The following is an 18430-nucleotide window of genomic DNA, read 5'->3' as shown; positions in this document are numbered from 1 at the left end:
GATTTAAAGGAAGGGCATTCCATCTTCTTCGTCTTTTAGACAACAACAAACACAACAATTCCTCCTCAGCATTCAGCAACTCCACACAAGACGCCATATTGTTCCGGCAAACTACTTATTCTCACAGCTACTTCCTGTTGGTTTAAAGGACGATTACTCCGAGTCGCCCCCTTTCGTTTCAAATAATATTACAACGGCGAGCGCGTCAAGTATAAACGCCTCGTCCGTTTGGGGAGGTGCGCGCGCAGTCAGCGGAGGCTCGTGGTGCAGAGCCAGGAGAAAGTATAAACAAGGCTTTACAAAAGGTGCCATGTGCACCGCCACGCGGAATAAGGTCTAGCGCACTCAAAGCGCACGACCGCCCACTCCGCGATGACGTCATTATGCCGCGCGCTCCCTCGCGCTATTGTGGACGCGTCTTGTAGAGAGATTTAATTGTGATGTTGATATATTTTGTACGATCTGTGGTCTGCAGGCGGAAACATTTTTTCGTTTATTTTGGAGTTGTCCTTACTCGACTTGTTTTTGGTCTGATTTCTGCACGATTGTTAGAGATCATATCATTCCCAGCTTTCAACTTTGTTTTGAAAATGTTTTATTCGGATTTTTAGTTATGACATGCCTCTTCATCAGGGTTGGGGAGTAACGAAATACATGTAACGGGAATACGTACTTAAAATACAAAATATAAGTAACTATTCCACTACAGTTACAATTTAAATCATTGGTAATTAGAATACAGTTACATTCAAAAGTATTTTGATTACTGAAGAGATTACTTTGCATTTTATTGTCATTTGTTTCATTTAATATTTAGTCCTTTCAGATGGAAAACATTTATACATATAAATGATGCGATCCAAAGTGCATTTGAACAGCTGTGAAACACTTTCTTATGATGTGGTACATTCATACGAGCAGAGAGAGGAGTACGTTTGAAGTAAGTTTGGAGCAGAACAAATAGAAATAAACCTTGTGTAAATTGTCATCTTTACACTAAGCTGAAATGCTATTTCTAGTCATTTTACATGCACATGTTACCAGGCACGATCATATTTCTTTATTAAGAAAATTCACGTTGGATCATAATTTCTTTTTTTCTAGTGAGACCTTTGATATTAGGGCAAAAATTATATTCTTGATAATAATTTTTGTATTGTTTTCCTGTAAAAATATCTTAAAAATCCTTAAATCAAGATCAATTTGATCAATCTTGTTTTAGAAACAACACTGCATAAGATATTTAGGTTTTTCAGAGAATGCATTTATAACATGTGTATTTTGGCAGTTTTTATAGTTAAAACAAGTGAAAAAATCTACCAGTGCTGAAGAAGTAATCCAAAGTATTTAGATTACGTTACTGACCTTGAGTAATGTAACGGAATACATTACAAATTACATTTTACAGCATGTATTCTGTAATCTGTAGTGGAATACATTTCAAAAGTAACCCTCCCAACCCTGCTCTTCATAAGGAATATTATTTGATTAATTTGCTGCTTTTGTTGGCAAAGTTTAGTATTCATGAATGTAAGTATGGTGGTTATAAACCATTATTTGTAATGCAATACCAACAAATATGTAAACAATTTGATATTTTTATATAAACTGTTTATTTATTTATCTTATTATTTTTTTTTTCCTTTTTCTTTTGGTCTTTTTTTGTTGCTGTTGTTGTTTGTGTTAATATACCTCCTGGCTATTGTTGTAAAAGTTTTGTAAGCATTAATAAAAAATACAGAAATATTGTGGACGCGTCGAATATAAACCGGCAGATGGGAGGTGATCATTTCCTCAACGCCTGTTGGCTGGATCTACAGCTTTTGTTTGTAAGAGGGTTTTGACAGGTCATGTGTTGCCACTGCGAGCTATTTCTATTATTTTATAAATGTCTGGACACGTGTGTGTGAACTAGGAGATGTTTTTAAGAAGCTTCCAAGAGGAAGGACATATATGTCAAGGATAACTTGTTTATAAAGGACACTGACAGTCTTAAACACCAAAAAGCTGCATAAACAGATATATTAAAAATAGCATGACAGGACAAACAGTGTCTGTTATGAAACAGTGTTCATTATTACATTTGTATTGGAACATAGCCTGCAGATTTTGTGAGTAGGCTACTGTAGATAATCAAATAAAACTGACATGCACAATCTCACGTGGCATATATCCTGATAAAACTGCAGAAGAGAGGTTTAGATTGAATAGATTTGGAAAAAAGGCTGTTAAGTTGTTCAGGTTGGTTGGATAACACTGATGTCAGTACACTACTCTATGGACAATATATACGAAATTATAATTGTATTTATTTATTTCATTTATTCATTTATTTATTATTATTTTAGTAGTCCATAACAAGGCACAGTGCCTATTAACGCCTTTTAAAAGGTCGCCGGAACAGGATGCAACATGGAAATGTCCCATTACATTTTACAAATCACCCCCTGTACGTACACCCTCTCCACGCGTTCACGGACATACACCCCTCCCAGGCAAATGTGTTTTGATTTCACTTGTGCACCACCTACCCATCGCCAGATCGTCCTCTAAAAACAGCTCCAGCACAAATAAATAAATAAATAGGACACGCGCCTCGGGCTTGAGAACATGTTGCATTTTTGTTGGCGTGGAAACCTTTTCAGCGAACGTGAAATGAAAAGAAAGACCCTCCCTTGTTGTTGCTGCTGCTGCAACGCATATTTCTTCCAAAAAAGAAAAAGGGGCGTTCCCCACAAACATCTTTAGCATCCGTCGGCTCTGTTTTTAAATCGTTTTTCTACCTAAACATACGCTAGACGGACGTTTTTCAGCGTATCGCGCCGGAGCCGTCTCAAGTTAAACAGAACCTCAACTGTTAAAAACGCGTCTTGAGACACCTTTGGAACGTGTTTGCTCTGAACGGCCCCAAACTCACCAGCCACGCTGTTGTCATCGCAACCGGACTGCTTCAGTGGGACTTTGAACGCATCAGTGGTTTCACCTTTTTAAACCCAGCAAACTTGGAACGTTCCCTCAACATTTGCGTTTGGTTCCCTCGTTACCGTTTGGTTATTTTTCTGGGAACCAATTCCTAACGTTTAAGGAACGTTCTAGTAACGTTCTATTTATGTTTTTATTTTTTTTATTTTTTTTGTAGTAGCCTACCCGTATACTGACGTCCCCAGAACGTTCCGGAAACCAAAAATTGTAACGCGCCATCGATCGCACCCGTTCTGAATGCGTAACTATTTAAGAAGCTGTTGTTTTTGTGAAGGCCAACAGAACTGCTGAAGGCAAAGACTGATGCTATATGCTGTGTCTTCTCCAGGAAACGGACGTGTAGCGCTGAAGACGTCCTTTTTTTCCCTTCAGAGCTGTAACACAATAGGGACACTGGAGTTATGAGGCTCGACGGATAACTGGCGCTGTCCGTTCAGCACCACAACCAGATTCACCTTGCGCGCAATGACACCGTAGAAAAACCCTTTGCCCGCCCCCCCAAAACCCTAAACGAGGAGTCGGGATCTTGGATTATTTAAAGGAAAACGGGTTGCATCTATCCTTTGGAGTCATTCAAGTCCATTTAACCATTGTGGATAAAGCGCTTTTGGATTTTTATTGTTGATCTCAAATGGTGAGAAAGTGTGGCATTGCGCACCAGCGATATAGCTATTGGTCTACTTTTATAATACAAATCATTTGCACTCTTTCTGAACTTTGCAATGTTTGCAACGCTGATTGGTTTGAATCGGTCTATACACATGTGTTGCACGGCTCCCACCAGTACAATGATGCCCGGCGTTGGTAGGAGATATGACTAGAAAGGAACGCGATGGGCCAAGGCGACGACAAGGATCGCATCGTGATCAACGTCGGAGGAATCAAGCACCAGACCTACCGCAGCACCCTGCGCACCATACCCGGTACACGGCTGTCCTGGCTGGCGGAGCCCGACGCACACAACAACTTCGACTATGATGCAAACATCGGGGAGTTTTTCTTCGACCGTCACCCGGGCGTCTTCGCCCACATCCTCAACTATTACCGCACGGGCAAGCTGCATTGCCCGGCGGACGTGTGCGGACCCTTGTACGAGGAGGAACTGGCGTTCTGGGGTATCGACGAGACGGACGTAGAGCCGTGTTGCTGGATGACCTACCGGCAACATCGGGAAGCCGAGGAGGCTTTGGACAGCTTCACCGGAGGTGCTCTCGATCTCGGGCACGAAGACCCTGAGCCTGATGGGGTGGTCGAGGCGGCTGATGGCGACGAGGGCGTTGAGATGACCCGGAGACTGGCGCAAGGCGACTCGCCCGACAATAGGTCCGGGCGCTGGAGCCGATGGCAGAGGAAGACTTGGGCGCTATTTGAGGACCCGTATTCCTCAAGATACGCGCGGGTGAGTGTCAGTAGATGTTTTACTGTTTAAACGTAAACCAATACAATTCTGCAGACCGCTTGACGGTCAAATGATCCTGATGAACACATCATTGATTCTTGATTTGATCATTTGACAAAGCAGTGATTGATACATCCATGCCAGTTGCCACCAATTTATGTTGTGGAAAAAAGAAGTACAAAGGGGCACTTAAATTTCAACTCATTGGTAGAGTGACCTTAAAATAATAGACCTTAATTTTTATTTTTTTTTATTTTACAAGATTATTATTACAACATATTCAGGATTGGGGGAAACCCAATGTAAAAATGTAAGAATAAACTATTGGAAAACCATCAGTTGACCAATAATTTGAAATTTATTCAAGGAATATTCCGGGTTAATATAAATTAAGCTAAAGCGACAGCTTTTCTGGCATAATGTTGATTAGCATAAAAATTAATTTTGACTTGTCCCTCCTTTAAAAAAAAAAGCAGAAATTTGGGTTACAGCCAGGCACTTACAATGGAAGTGAATGGGGCCAATCCGTAAATGTTAAAATACTCACAGTTTCAAAAGTATAGCCACAAGATTTAAACAATATGCATGTCAACGTGGTTTTAGTGTGATAAAATCTCTTGCTAACCTTTTCTGTGTTAAGTTACATCCAATTTTACAACTTTGTTTTCATGACGACGTAATGCTATAAACCCTAAAACAACCATAAAAACAACAATTTAGCAACTTTACAACTTTTAATACACAAGTTTTAAGAGAAGAATTCATGTAGGTGCTTTTATAAAATTATAAGCTTCACATTTCTGCCTTCAAACCCTCCAAATATTGGCCACGTTCAATTCCATTGTAAGTGCCTCACTGTAACTGTTTTGTTTTGTTTTGTTGTTGTTTGTTTTGTTTTGTTTTTTTAAGAAGAAGAAGAAGAAGAAGAAAAGGAGGGAAGGTTCGAAATAAATTTTTTTGTGGTAATCAACATAATGCCACAAATGCTGACGATTGAGCTTAACTTGTATTGAACCCAGAATATTGTTTCAAGACTGTATTATGTTCATTTTACTCTTTAAAAAATCATGAGAAATCATGGGATGGGACAAAGGTGCACAATAAATTGTGCCATGTATGTTTTTTAGTGCAATAATTTCTTAAATAGAGTTCTGGATATTTTCTTTTAATGGCATTATGGTGAAGAATTGATTTGGCAAATTTTGCACCATAATGCACCCTTGTTTCATTGTCTTCTTTTGCCTGATGTATTGAAGGTTACTGAGGGACTGTGACGAACCGACTGGCTAGGGGTTAGAAATAAAGATGGCTCATGTCCTTGCTTGTCTATACAGATCATGTTTACTTCAGAAGCATACCGTGCCAGTAACTGCTGCTCACCCTTTTGATGTGTGACAAGCAGCAACTTTCCCTGGAGACACAAACACACACACACTGATACACACTCGCAAACACTGGAATGCACACTTAAGATGTACACACCATGAAGCATAAAGTGTTTAAGGGCATTTATGATGCAAAATCCACACTTCCCTTGAGCTTTTATGGGCATTTCATTAGCCCATTTCAAATGTCAGCTCTTTGCCCTACCACTCCCCTCACCAATGTCCCATCACAGTACTCAGCAGGAATCCTGTAAGCTCTTAATTGGAGCTGAGCACCATCCCAGCATTTCTCGAGTTTTGGCAGACAGGTTAAAACAGGTCAGCGCTGTACTGAATCTAGTCCGCCACATTGGCACTGACAGAACAGGGGATGGCCAGCCTCCAAGATCTAAGTGAACAGGCTGTAGAAGGAACTAATAGAAAAAGAGAGAGATTTAGGTAGTTTTATTGATGCACTTTAAAAAAAATATTCTTTGGCTGAACTTAATTCAATTACGGAATGTGGTTCCACACATTGTAAATTGATTTTCTTAATGTTTCAAAAGTATAAAAATTATTCAAATAGTCCCAACACAAATTGATTGAGTAAATGTCTATTGCACAAATTTAATAGAGCGCAACAGTCTGGTCCCGGAAGTAAAAATCACATTTGTTTTTTTCTATAGGCGAATAAATCTTTAATGATCACTTCTAGGGGGCCTGGGTAGCTCAGCGAGTATTGACGCTGACTACCACCCCTGGAGTCGCGAGTCCGAATCCAGGGCGTTCTGAGTGACTCCAGCCAGGTCTCCTAAGCAACCAAATTGGCCCAGTTGCTAGGGAGGGTAGAGTCACATGGGGTAACATCCTCATGGTCACTATAATGTGGTTCTCGTTCTTGGTGGGGCGCGTGGTGAGTTGTGCGTGGATGCCGCGGAGAATAGCGTGGGCCTCCACACGTGCTACGTCTCCGCGGTAACGTGCTCAACAAGCCACGTGATAAAATGCACAGATTGACAGTCTCAGATGTGGAGGCAACTGAGATTCGTCCTCCACCAGCTGGATTGAGGTGAGTCACTACACCACCATGAGGACATAGAGCGCATTGGGAATTGGGCATTCCAAATTGGGGAGAAAAGGAGAAAAAAAAGATCACATCTAAACCTTTAAAGATGAACCTACTGTGAGCTCCAAGGTTGTTAATCCATGAAGCCATCAGTCCATGTTATTTCAACTTCACTTTTAAGAAATCCTGGTGAAGAACTCCTCTACCTACGATCCTGAAGGGAAACGATTCACCAATCTTAGAATCGTGGTCAACAAAGCATGCCAAAAGAGCTGTGCTGCGATCGCACACTATGAATTTAAAATTGAGTCAGTCTTCCTATACTCTGAAACTACTTACAGTATATATTTGTAAATATCTCAATATTTTGCAGTAGAATTAAAATATAGTTTATACACTTATAATCAGCAACTTTAAATCAATATTTTCTGATTCTTTTAAGTTCTTATTCACCTCAGAGCTGGTTGGTTTGGTTCATGGCTTAGAACTTCTTATGAAGACTGTAATGTAATCCAGATAGAAGAAATGAATGGGAAAAATACTCCCAGGACCAAGACGGCTGAAAAAGTGGATGGGCACTGTTGCCCTCTATTGGACTGCATGCAAAGTTGTAGTAAAATATTTGAGAATTTTGTTGTATTAGCTCACTTAAATTAAGTAAATTGAGAGAGAAGCAAAAAAATTATTTTTGGAGTGTGGTCTGGACATCCAGTGTGTTTTAAACAAGCAAGAGTGTTGGTTAGACTTATTTCTAGAGCAAAATGTATTATTAATCTGGCTCTGGGCTGCACTGTCAGGAGCCAGGCTGTCCGACCCTGGAATTAAGAACAAGTGCCACCGCTCCTGGCAGCACCACAAAGAAACATACAGTAAACCATGCTCAGATGCCCGATAGCAAGCAAGCAGTAATGAGCTGCTGAAGTCCGCTTATGGAGATAGACTGCAGCCAAGATTTCTGATTTAGATAATCTGCAAGACATGTTTTTTGTCAGAGTCTGAGCAATCACTGATGCATGAAGAAAGAGTTGAGTTGCTGCATCAAATATGTATTTCTGGTAACGGTGCTGGATTATTTTTACCTCGTTTTCTAAATGCAGTGCCGCTCAAGAGTGGGCAGCTGCAGAAAATATGCTGTATTATGCTGAAAATTGTGGCTAGACTTGGTGCGCAGAGGAGCTCTAAACTATGTAAACTGTGACTTATAGTGTTAATAAAATGTAAAGTTTAAATAATTTCACCAAATGGAACTGCACAAATACTGACTGTTACAAGCAATTTTCCCCAAACACTACCCTTGTCTTCCATTGGTTGAGGGACAGAAAGTCCCACACCCAATCTCATGCTATTGGTAGAACCAATGTTGTAGTGTTGGACTGCTCAAAGAATCATCCTGTTTACAGTTTTTTTTTAAATGGCAATCAACCTATGCTTTGCTTACAATAGTTGTCCTTCCACATCAACTTAGGATAGGAGAAAGCATATTAACATTGAAAAAATTACATCACCTTTAAGATCCTGTGAGATTGTCATGCATGAGTCTTTTTCAAATAGTTCTTCAGTGGATTCTCTTGGTAAAAGAGATGTGTGTTTTCCCGAGTCAATTCAACTGGGACAAGTTATTTTTAGGTCCTTCCCATCAGGAAGAATATCTTAATTACATTAGAACTTGACAACTCAATTACTTGCGGTTACCATAGTTGACATCTTGCTATCTTTATCTAAACTAAAATCACGGAACCCACGGCAACATATTGTATAAATTAGCAAAAGGTTTGGGCTTCTAAGGGTCACGGATGGACATCCAAGGGCAAAAATGCTTGATTCAGTTGAACAGACGGGACTCTTAATTTTATTCGGAACATATTGGATTGCTTCCCTATTTATTATCTTACATGTTCCTGGTCTTATTGTGGATGATTCATTGGTGCATGTCAGTCCAAATGAAAAAAAAGTTTGTATTCATCATAATCTTTAATGAATGTAATAACTTACTCTGCCCCAGAAATGGCTTTCCTTTTCTGCTGAAGTCCAAGTCCCTCCATTCCACCCCTCTCCTCCAATCACCTGGATCCATTTGTGGTATGGAACGCTAATTTTTCCAATCAATTCCTGATGGATAAATGTATGTTGCGTTCTGTATTTTTTAATGCTGAATATCTTATTTTACTTTGAAAGATGTCCAATTTCTAAAGACTGCTAAACACTAAACACTGCTGCTAACAGTGTTTCACATCGACAATGTGCATTTGACACATTGAAATATGTATGATACATATTTTCATAATGTTGTTTAAAGGTTACACTATGGATAGCATGTTCGTGATATTTTCTTTAAACCTTACAATCCCGTCCCACCTGTTTTCTAGGCAGATATTTTTCAAGATTATTAAACATTTTGTCTTATTCATTTTACATTTTCTATATCTGTAGGTACTAAAAAAATGAAATGCTGTTTGATTTCTGCTATAATTGTGATACAATTGATTGTTGCAAATGTCAAAAGGTTTTTGTATTTAGCAAAACACAGTATTGACCCTCTGTTAAAATGATGACACTACCTTACCTTGATTAAGGTATTTTGATTAAAGAAAATAAAGCCTAGCTTGAAGACCATTATTTTTGTATTGTATTGTGATATTATTTTATGACAGTTAAGCACCTCCCATTCACATTACCCTAATGCAAAAAAACAAAAACAACAAAAAAGTGCTATATATAAATAAAACATAGTTTTGTCATCATGCTAGTATTTATTGTACTGCTTGTACTGTACTGGGATAATAAGCGACTGTTATCGCAAAATAAACCCTGACAGCTTGATCAGGACACCGATGCAAAGCGGGACAATGATTGTACATTATTACACAGCAACTAACCAAATACACACATGAACAAAAATATTTATTTGCATTAAATTTTGTAATTATTTGAGAAGAAATACATCACTGAACAACTGAAATCCACCTCCGGTTTGTGTCAGAGTTATGTTGGTGTTTATTTGTAATTAATGGCTGTCTGATTGCTCATTATGCATCTTATTACAAGACTACTTGCCAAATAAATAAATGAATGCACATGAAACATTGATTTAAGTTTAAATGATTTTATTAGCTTACTTATAGCGATCGCACAGTGATCTGAGAAGCAAGAAAGATGACTTGCAATACCCGGATGAGCAGTCTGATACGTGGATGTGTGGTTGTTACTGAGCTATATCAAACTGCTAGATGGCACCATTGACCAATCAGAATAGAGTATTCCAGAGAGCCGTGTAATAAGCTGATTTTAAAAAACAAAACAAATGTATTGCAGTTATGTTGTAATAATTGTTTTATTTTATTGGTTTTAAAAATTATTGTTTTATAGTAATGGAAATTTTATGAGAATCTGCATTGAAAATAATGGGAATTATAAAAACAACGCATAAGCAAAATGTCCAGATGCAGCACAGTAATAAGAATTTGGGGTGAACTGTGCTTAATTGTCATGAAAATAATGTCACACTGCAAAAAAAATAAAAATAAAAAATAAAAATATTAATCTTAATATTCCAATAATAGCTGCATTTTCTTTCTGGAAAAAATACCTTCTTATTTTTTTCTTGTGATTGTTTTGGAGTGAACTTTATTTATTTATTTTTATTTATTTTTTTTTTTTTTGGAGAGAGCGAGAGAATCACTCAGGAATAGCAGGGAAAGTAATGGTCCCATTAAAGGGTTCCAATTTAGTAATAATCCAACCGCATGTCATTCATAAAGCTGCAAAGCTGGGGTATGTGTGTGTGTTTGTGTTTAATGAGAACATCTCATATCTCAGCCGTATGATCAGCATCATGGCAACATCAGCCAAACACAAGCAAAATAAATCAGTGCCCGGCCACCCACTGACTAATACAGTTACCTTCGCTTTAAGTGAATTTCAACATCCCCAGCTCTGCATCTTACACATTTTTCCAAGGACTGAAAAATGAAAATGGGCTTCTAAACATAGACTAAAAGGATGCAAATGATGACACTTTAGAGCAACCATCAGCACGTCTGCCGTCAATGTTCCTCGGGTGTGATAATGCACTATATTCACTGAATCATACTGTAGAGTGCTAGACTTTGAAGTTACTCAGGACTTCTGACCAATCAGGAAGCTTTGTTAAGTGTAACAGAGACCGCCTACTATATAGGCCTTGGTTCCATAAATATTTTTCCCATTCATTTTTTCAATAGGGGGTTCAGAACTTCTTTATTAACATATCTAAGGCATTAATCAAACTATCCAGTTCCAAGATGAATCACACAAAAATCTTGTGCTGCTGTTTACGTTTCTGTGGTAACTTCTCTGATTGGTGGATCTCTTTTTAGGATTATGGGAAGTGTAGTTTTTCCCAAGACTTCTGCAATCGGAAGAATGTTCCAGGTTCAAAACATGTAAAAAACAGCATTCCTGGCATAATTTTGCTTACAACAAAAATTATTTTAAATTTGTCCCTCGTTTATTAATTTTTTTTAAAGCAAAAATCGCTGTTACAGTAAGGCGCTTACAATGGAAGTGAATGGGGCCAGTCCATAAACATTGTTTCAAAATTATAGCTACAAGATGTAAACATTATATGTGTTAACATGATTTTAGTATGATGAATCCCTTACTAACATTATCAGTGTAAAGTTATATCCAATATTACAAATCCGTTGATATGACAAAGTAACAATTATAAGCGATTTTATCACATTAAAATCTTGTAGAACAGAGATTTATCACACTAAAGTCATATCAACATACAGTATGATGGGTGTGTCTCAATCAGCTTCCTAGTTCAGTAAACATGGCACTGATCAGGAAGTCTGTCTCAGTTGCAAAATCGTTCCAGTGCTCTGAACTCTTTGCTCCTTAAAAATTCTCAGAATGCAATGTAAAAACTAGAGAGCATCATTGCTGTTCTTGGTGATTGAGTCGTAAGTGTCCCAATGTTCAGTGGATGAACACCCTTGCCAGTGCCCAGATTTGTGTTCAAAATTGATACTGATTCACGACAAAGGGAGCTAGGGTGCTGATTGAGACAAAAGGAAAGTTTATGTCTTGTGACTGTAATTGTGAAACAATGTGTATTTTAATGTTTATGGACTGGCCTCATTCACTTCCATTGTAAGTGTCTCTGTAACCACAAATTTAAATATACGAGGGACGAGTTCGAAAATACTGTATTTTCTTTGGTAATCAACATTATGCTACACATTCTGTTGACTGAGCATAACTTGTATTGAACCTGAAACATTTCTTTTAAACATTATATACATTTATACAGTACTTTGCAAAAGGCACTAAATCAATATTTGGTGTGACAACAGTTGTCTTTAAAACAGCACCAATTATATGAGGTAGTTCTGGACAGTTGTTTTTTTTATTGTTGGCAGATAGGATGATCCAAGCTTCTTGGAGAATTTGCAACAGTTCTTCTATCTATTTAGGACAGTTCTTCTGTCTCAGTTGCTTGTTTCTTTATGTAATCCCAGACTCAGTGATGTTGAGATCTGGGCTCTGTGGAGGCATACCATCTGTTGTAGGGCTCCTTGTTCTTCTTTTATTAAATTCAATTTGCAAAGGGAATGTTGAAATAAAAAAATTATATTTGATACACTAAAAGAATAATATATAAAATAACCATTTTACGACAAATGTTCCTGTGAAAAATTTCCACCATCGGGCTGAGCATGGTATGGAATGCTTAGTAGCATTTCGACTGGAGCACGGTTCAGCACAGCACGATTATAAACCGTTCTTGGCCCGGAATTCTCGACTCGGTTAGTTAACCATACTCAACCATGCTGGCACAATGGGTTTAGTATGTGGTAACTCATTTAATGCATCTTCATGATTTTATTATGATGGGTTAACTAGTATTGTAGCTGACATTTATTTATCTACATGCCTTTTTCGTCAGGGAATTAGATTACTAGCTCATATAAACTCAAAATACATCAATATATTCTCATATACCATTTTCATAAAATACTAATATAATACTTTTACTTTTCTGCATGTTCGTGTCCAGTGGTAAACACAAGCCCTCATTAAATGATGGTAAACCTCAAGCCTTTTTCTCTTTACTTTCCTTTTAGCGACATGGTCTTTGCCTTTGCTGTTTGTTAGCAGTGTAAAACCAGGGGAAAAAAGCAGTCCTAAATACTGGAATATGCGATCATATATATATATTTATTTATATATACAGCAGTTACAGAAATACTCAAACCAGCCTGTCTGGCACCAACAATCATTCATGTGATTATCTAATCAGCCAATCATGTGGCAGCAGTGCAGTGTATAAAATCAAGCAGATACGGGTCAGGAGCTTCAGTTAATGTTCACATCAATTATCAGAATGGGGAAAAAATTGTGATTTCAACCGTGGCATGATTGTTGGTGCCAGACGGGCTGGTTTGAGTATTTCTGTAACTGCTGATCTCCTGGGATTTTCAAGCACAACAGTCTCTAGAGTTTACTCAGAATTGTGCCAAAAACAAATAACGGTGAGCGGCAGTTCTGCGGATGGAAACACCTTGTTGATGAGAGAGGTCAACAGAGAATGGCCAGACTGATTCGAACTGACAAAGTCTACGGTAACTCAGATAACTGCTCAGTACAATTGTGGTTGTTGGCGCTGTTTTGACAGCACAAGGGTGACCTACACAATATTAGGCAGGTGGTTTTAATGTTTTTATTTTAATGTTGTGGCTGATCAGTGTATATATACAGGTGCATCTCAATAAATTAGAATGTCGTGGAAAAGTTCATTTATTTCAGTAATTCAACTCAAATTGTGAAACTCGTGTATTAAATAAATTCAATGCACACAGACTGAAGTAGTTTAAGTCTTTGGTTCTTTTAATTGTGATGATTTTGCTCACATTTAACAAAAACCCACCAATTCACTATCTCAAAAAATTAGAATACATCATAAGACCAATAAAAAAAAACATTTTTAGTGAATTGTTGGCCTTCTGGAAAGTATGTTCATTTACTGTATATGTACTCAATACTTGGTAGGGGCTCCTTTTGCTTTAATTACTGCCTCAATTTCGGCATGGCATGGAGGTGATCAGTTTGTGGCACTGCTGAGGTGGTATGGAAGCCCAGGTTTCTTTGACAGTGGCCTTCAGCTCATCTGCATTTTTTGGTCTCTTGTTTCTCATTTTCCTCTTGACAATACCCCATAGATTCTCTATGGGGTTCAGGTCTGGTGAGTTTGCTGGCCAGTCAAGCACACCAACACCATGGTCATTTAACCAACTTTTGGTGCTTTTGGCAGTGTGGGCAGGTGCCAAATCCTGCTGGAAAATGAAATCAGCATCTTTAAAAAGCTGGTCAGCAGAAGGAAGCATGAAGTGCTCCAAAATTTCTTGGTAAACGGGTGCAGTGACTTTGGTTTTCAAAAAACACAATGGACCAACACCAGCAGATGACATTGCACCCCAAATCATCACAGACTGTGGAAACTTAACACTGGACTTCAAGCAACTTGGGCTATGAGCTTCTCCACCCTTCCTCCAGACTCTAGGACCTTGGTTTCCAAATGAAATACAAAACTTTGCTCTCATCTGAAAAGAGGACTTTGGAACACTGGGCAACAGTCCAGTTTTTCTTCTCCTTAGCCCAGGTAAGACGCCTCTGATGTTGTCTGTGGTTCAGGAGTGGCTTAACAAGAGGAATACGACAACTGTAGCCAAATTCCTTGACATGTCTGTGTGTGGTTGATGCCTTGACCCCAGCCTCAGTCCATTCCTTGTGAAGTTCACCCAAATTCTTGAATCGATTTTGCTTGACAATCCTCATAAGGCTGCGGTTCTCTCGGTTGGTTGTGCATCTTTTTCTTCCACACTTTTTCCTTCCACTCAACTTTCTGTTTACATGCTTGGATACAGCACTCTGTGAACAGCCAGCTTCTTTGGCAATGAATGTTTGTGGCTTACCCTCCTTGTGAAGGGTGTCAATGATTGTCTTCTGGACAACTGTCAGATCAGCAGTCTTCCCCATGATTGTGTAGCCTAGTGAACCAAACTGAGAGACCATTTTGAAGGCTCAGGAAACCTTTGCAGGGTGTTTTGAGTTGATTAGCTGATTGGCATGTCACCATATTCTAATTTTTTGAGATGGTGAATTGGTGGGTTTTTGTTAAATGTGAGCCAAAATCATCACAATTAAAAGAACCAAAGACTTAAACTACTTCAGTCTGTGTGCATTGAATTTATTTAATACACGAGTTTCACAATTTGAGTTGAATTACTGAAATAAATGAACTTTTCCACGACATTCTAATTTATTGAGATGCACCTGTATATATATATGATGAGGAGGAGGGCGAGGCCGGGGCGTGAGTCCGCACGGCTGGACCCCAATCTGGCTAATCAGCCGAGGAGAGGGATAAGGCCGAGCCGGATGTGTCAGTTTGGGAGAGAGAGAGCCACACGCAGCTGCCGTGTGTGTCTTTTTGTTTCATTAAATATTACTTGGACTGTTCAGCCAGTTCCCGCCTCCTCCTTGCCCATTTTTTACCCTGTTACATATATATAGTTTGTCTTGAAAGGTTTATACAATTTCTTTATGGAACAAATGTATGGAATTTTTACTTCCATAAGCCTACTGTTGAGCTCTGTTAAGAATCATTAGAAAACTGTAGCAGACCAATCACTGGCACTTCCTCTGAGGTCATCGATGTGTAATGGGAGAGCGATCAGGAGGAGAAAGCGATCATGTTGTGTCCCTTGAGATCAGGATGATCAGGCTTTTCTTGTCTTCATCTTGATCAATGGGAGAGTGAAAAAACAACGTCCTCATAGATCAAGCCTTTGGCCATTGGGATTTGGAAGGTTGTGAGAATGTGCTTTTGCCCTGAACTTCAGGAGAGCAGAAGTGATACAGTATTTATGCAAGAACTGTTTTACAAATATTCGAGGTGAGATTTGTAACATTTGTTAATTTGCACAAATTACATGGAATGAAAAGGCCTGGGTTCTGTGAAGGAGAGATTGACAGAGAGAGAAACAGTGGTGATGATGTAATCCATCTTACCTTGATCAATTATTAACTGAATTTTTACTATCAGGCTAACTGTTTACCTTGCAACATACAGTAGGTTTGTGGGAAGCAGGGCAAAAAACCTTGAAATAAGTGCTTTGCACTTTCTTATACAGCACATTCGTCCGGAAGCTGAACACTTTGATTTACAACTCAAACATAAACTCCCAGCTCTCTCCACCCTAGTACCTTCATCTATTCCTCAATTTTCCTCTTTTTCATTACCATCACTCACTTTAAAATAGTTTCTCAGTCTCAGCAGTCTTTTATGACAGTCTCCCTGTTCTGGTCCACTGGTTCTTTGTAAATGGTGACCAGGCAGTGCAGCACTTATATACCTCACTATACACTGTACTCACACTCCACACTGCCTTTCCACATGGGCAAAAAGAAGACAAAGTGATCCTAATGGTAGGTGAAAAGCCCTTATTTGTGTGTTTTTGCGTATGTGCTAGTAGACTTCCTCAGACAAAATATTCCTCCTCCCCGCAAATAAATCACATCAAGGGAACTGCCTCTGTTAGACTAAGCACTGGCTGACCCAGATATAAACTGCCAGTGGAAAAACCAAAACATTGCTTTGAGGAGGGTTATTAAAGTTTATAATGCTTATTATAGTACACACACACACACACACACACACACACACACACACACACACACACACACACACACACACACACATGTTGGTGCAGCTATCATTATGAGGACTCTCTATAGACATAATAATTTTTATACTGTACGAACTATAGATTCTATCCCCTAACCCTACCCCTAAACCTAACTCTCACAAAAAACTTTCTGCATTTAAAAAAAAAAAACATTGTTTAGTATGTTTTTTAAGCAATTTGAATTATGGGAACCCTAGAAATGTCCTCATAAACCACATTTCTAGCATAATGTCCTTGTAATTACCAGTTTGTAACCTAAAACAATGTCCTCATAAACCACACAAACAGAAATAGCATTCTGAGATGATATTCTTCTCACCACAATTGTACAGAGTGGTTATCTGGTGGTTGATGTGAACATTAACTGAAGCTCCTGACCCGTATCTGTATGATCACCCAATTGGCTGATTAGATAATCACATGTATAATTGTTGGTGTCAGATGGGCTGGTCTGAGTATTTCTGTATCTGCTGATCTCCTGGGATTTTCACGCACAACAGTCCATGAATTTACTCCGAATGGTGCCAAAAACAAAAAACATCCAGTGAGCGGCAGTTCTGTGGATGGAAACACCTTGTTGATGAGAGGTCAACAGAGAATGGCCAGACTGGTTCGAACTGACAAAGTCTACGGTAACTCAGATAACTGCTCTGTACAATTGTGGTGAGGAGATATAATAATATTTATATATATTAATATATATAAATATATTTCCAGTATATATATGTAGATGCACACACTGCCTGGCCAAAAAAATAAATAAAAATCGCAGTTTGGATTTAAGGCAGTATTATGATCTGGGGTTGCTTCAATTGGTCAGGTCTAGGCTAAGCAATGTCATGTGGCAATAAAATGAAGTCAGCTGAGTATCTGAATGTGCTGAATGACCAGGTTATCCTATTAATGAATATTTTCTTCCTTGACGGCATGGCAATGCCAAGATTCATCAGGCTCAAATTGTGAAGGAGTGGTTCAGGGAGCATGAGGAATAATTTCCACACATGAATTGGCCACCACAGATTCCTGACCTTAACCCCATTGAAAGTCTTTGGGATGTGCTGGAGAAGACTTTACGGAGTGGTTCGACTCACCCCTCATCAATACAAGATCTCGGCCAAAAATGAATGCAACTCTGGACGGAAATAAATGTTGTGATGTCGCAAAAGGTTGTCGAAATGACGAATGCGTGCCGTAATCAAAGCTTAAGGCGGTCCAATGAAATATTAGAGTATGCAAATGTTTTTTTGGCCAGGCAGTGTATACACTGAATATGAAAATAATATACTATATAATAGATATGTAGATATATGAAAATAATATATACAGTATTTTAATTTCCGTACATAATGCATGCAGTTTTTCACATAGTTACCAGAAGATTCCTTGGTAGAGAAACAGGGTAAACATACACTTACATAATTCCACCACAAGCCATTATTCCATCATCCTTTGTTGGGGCTCCACTACTGAAATCCAGTTCCATCTGTACATGTTTGCCATTCCCTCTTATAGTAAGCTACCGTGTAAATGGTGAAACCCTCCCCCACTCTTTTCAAAAGACTCAAGAGACCGACTCACCAAATCTACTTGTGTTACCTTGCCAGGGGCTGACCAGGAGTCCCAGGCTGGGGATACTACGGTTAAATTTATCCCGAAGTGGTGGAGGACAGCTAGGTTGGTACCTACTGTTATTCTATGCTGTCCTTGACCTTGAGAATGAACAATGACCTTGAGTTTGCGCAGCGAACTCTGTTGAGCCCCCTAATGTTGAGCCCCCTCATGCTGACATGGCACTTTTCAGTAACACGTTTAGAAACTGAAGATGCAACATTATCCAAGCATTCTTCCTGTAAATTCTGCTGAAATGGATGTTTATGATGTTTAT

General features: G+C 38.8%; 1 protein-coding gene across 2 annotated transcripts in view; it reads left to right on the top strand.

Moving 5' to 3' along the window:
• The first annotated feature begins 2528 nt into the window (after positions 1-2528).
• The window catches only part of LOC127437725 (potassium voltage-gated channel subfamily C member 1-like), a 31636-nt gene continuing 15734 nt past the window's right edge, over positions 2529-18430 (top strand). For both annotated transcript variants that reach the window (XM_051692829.1, XM_051692828.1), the window contains exon 1: positions 2529-4381. In XM_051692829.1, the coding sequence (XP_051548789.1) occupies positions 3815-4381 (567 nt within the window). In that variant the 5' untranslated portion in view covers positions 2529-3814. The remainder of the gene's footprint in view (positions 4382-18430) is intronic.

Source organism: Myxocyprinus asiaticus, chromosome 48 (assembly GCF_019703515.2).
Source record: "Myxocyprinus asiaticus isolate MX2 ecotype Aquarium Trade chromosome 48, UBuf_Myxa_2, whole genome shotgun sequence".
In the NCBI taxonomy this organism is placed as follows: domain Eukaryota; kingdom Metazoa; phylum Chordata; class Actinopteri; order Cypriniformes; family Catostomidae; genus Myxocyprinus; species Myxocyprinus asiaticus.
Note: the sequence above shows the minus strand (reverse complement) of the source record. Positions and strands in the feature narration are given on the sequence as shown.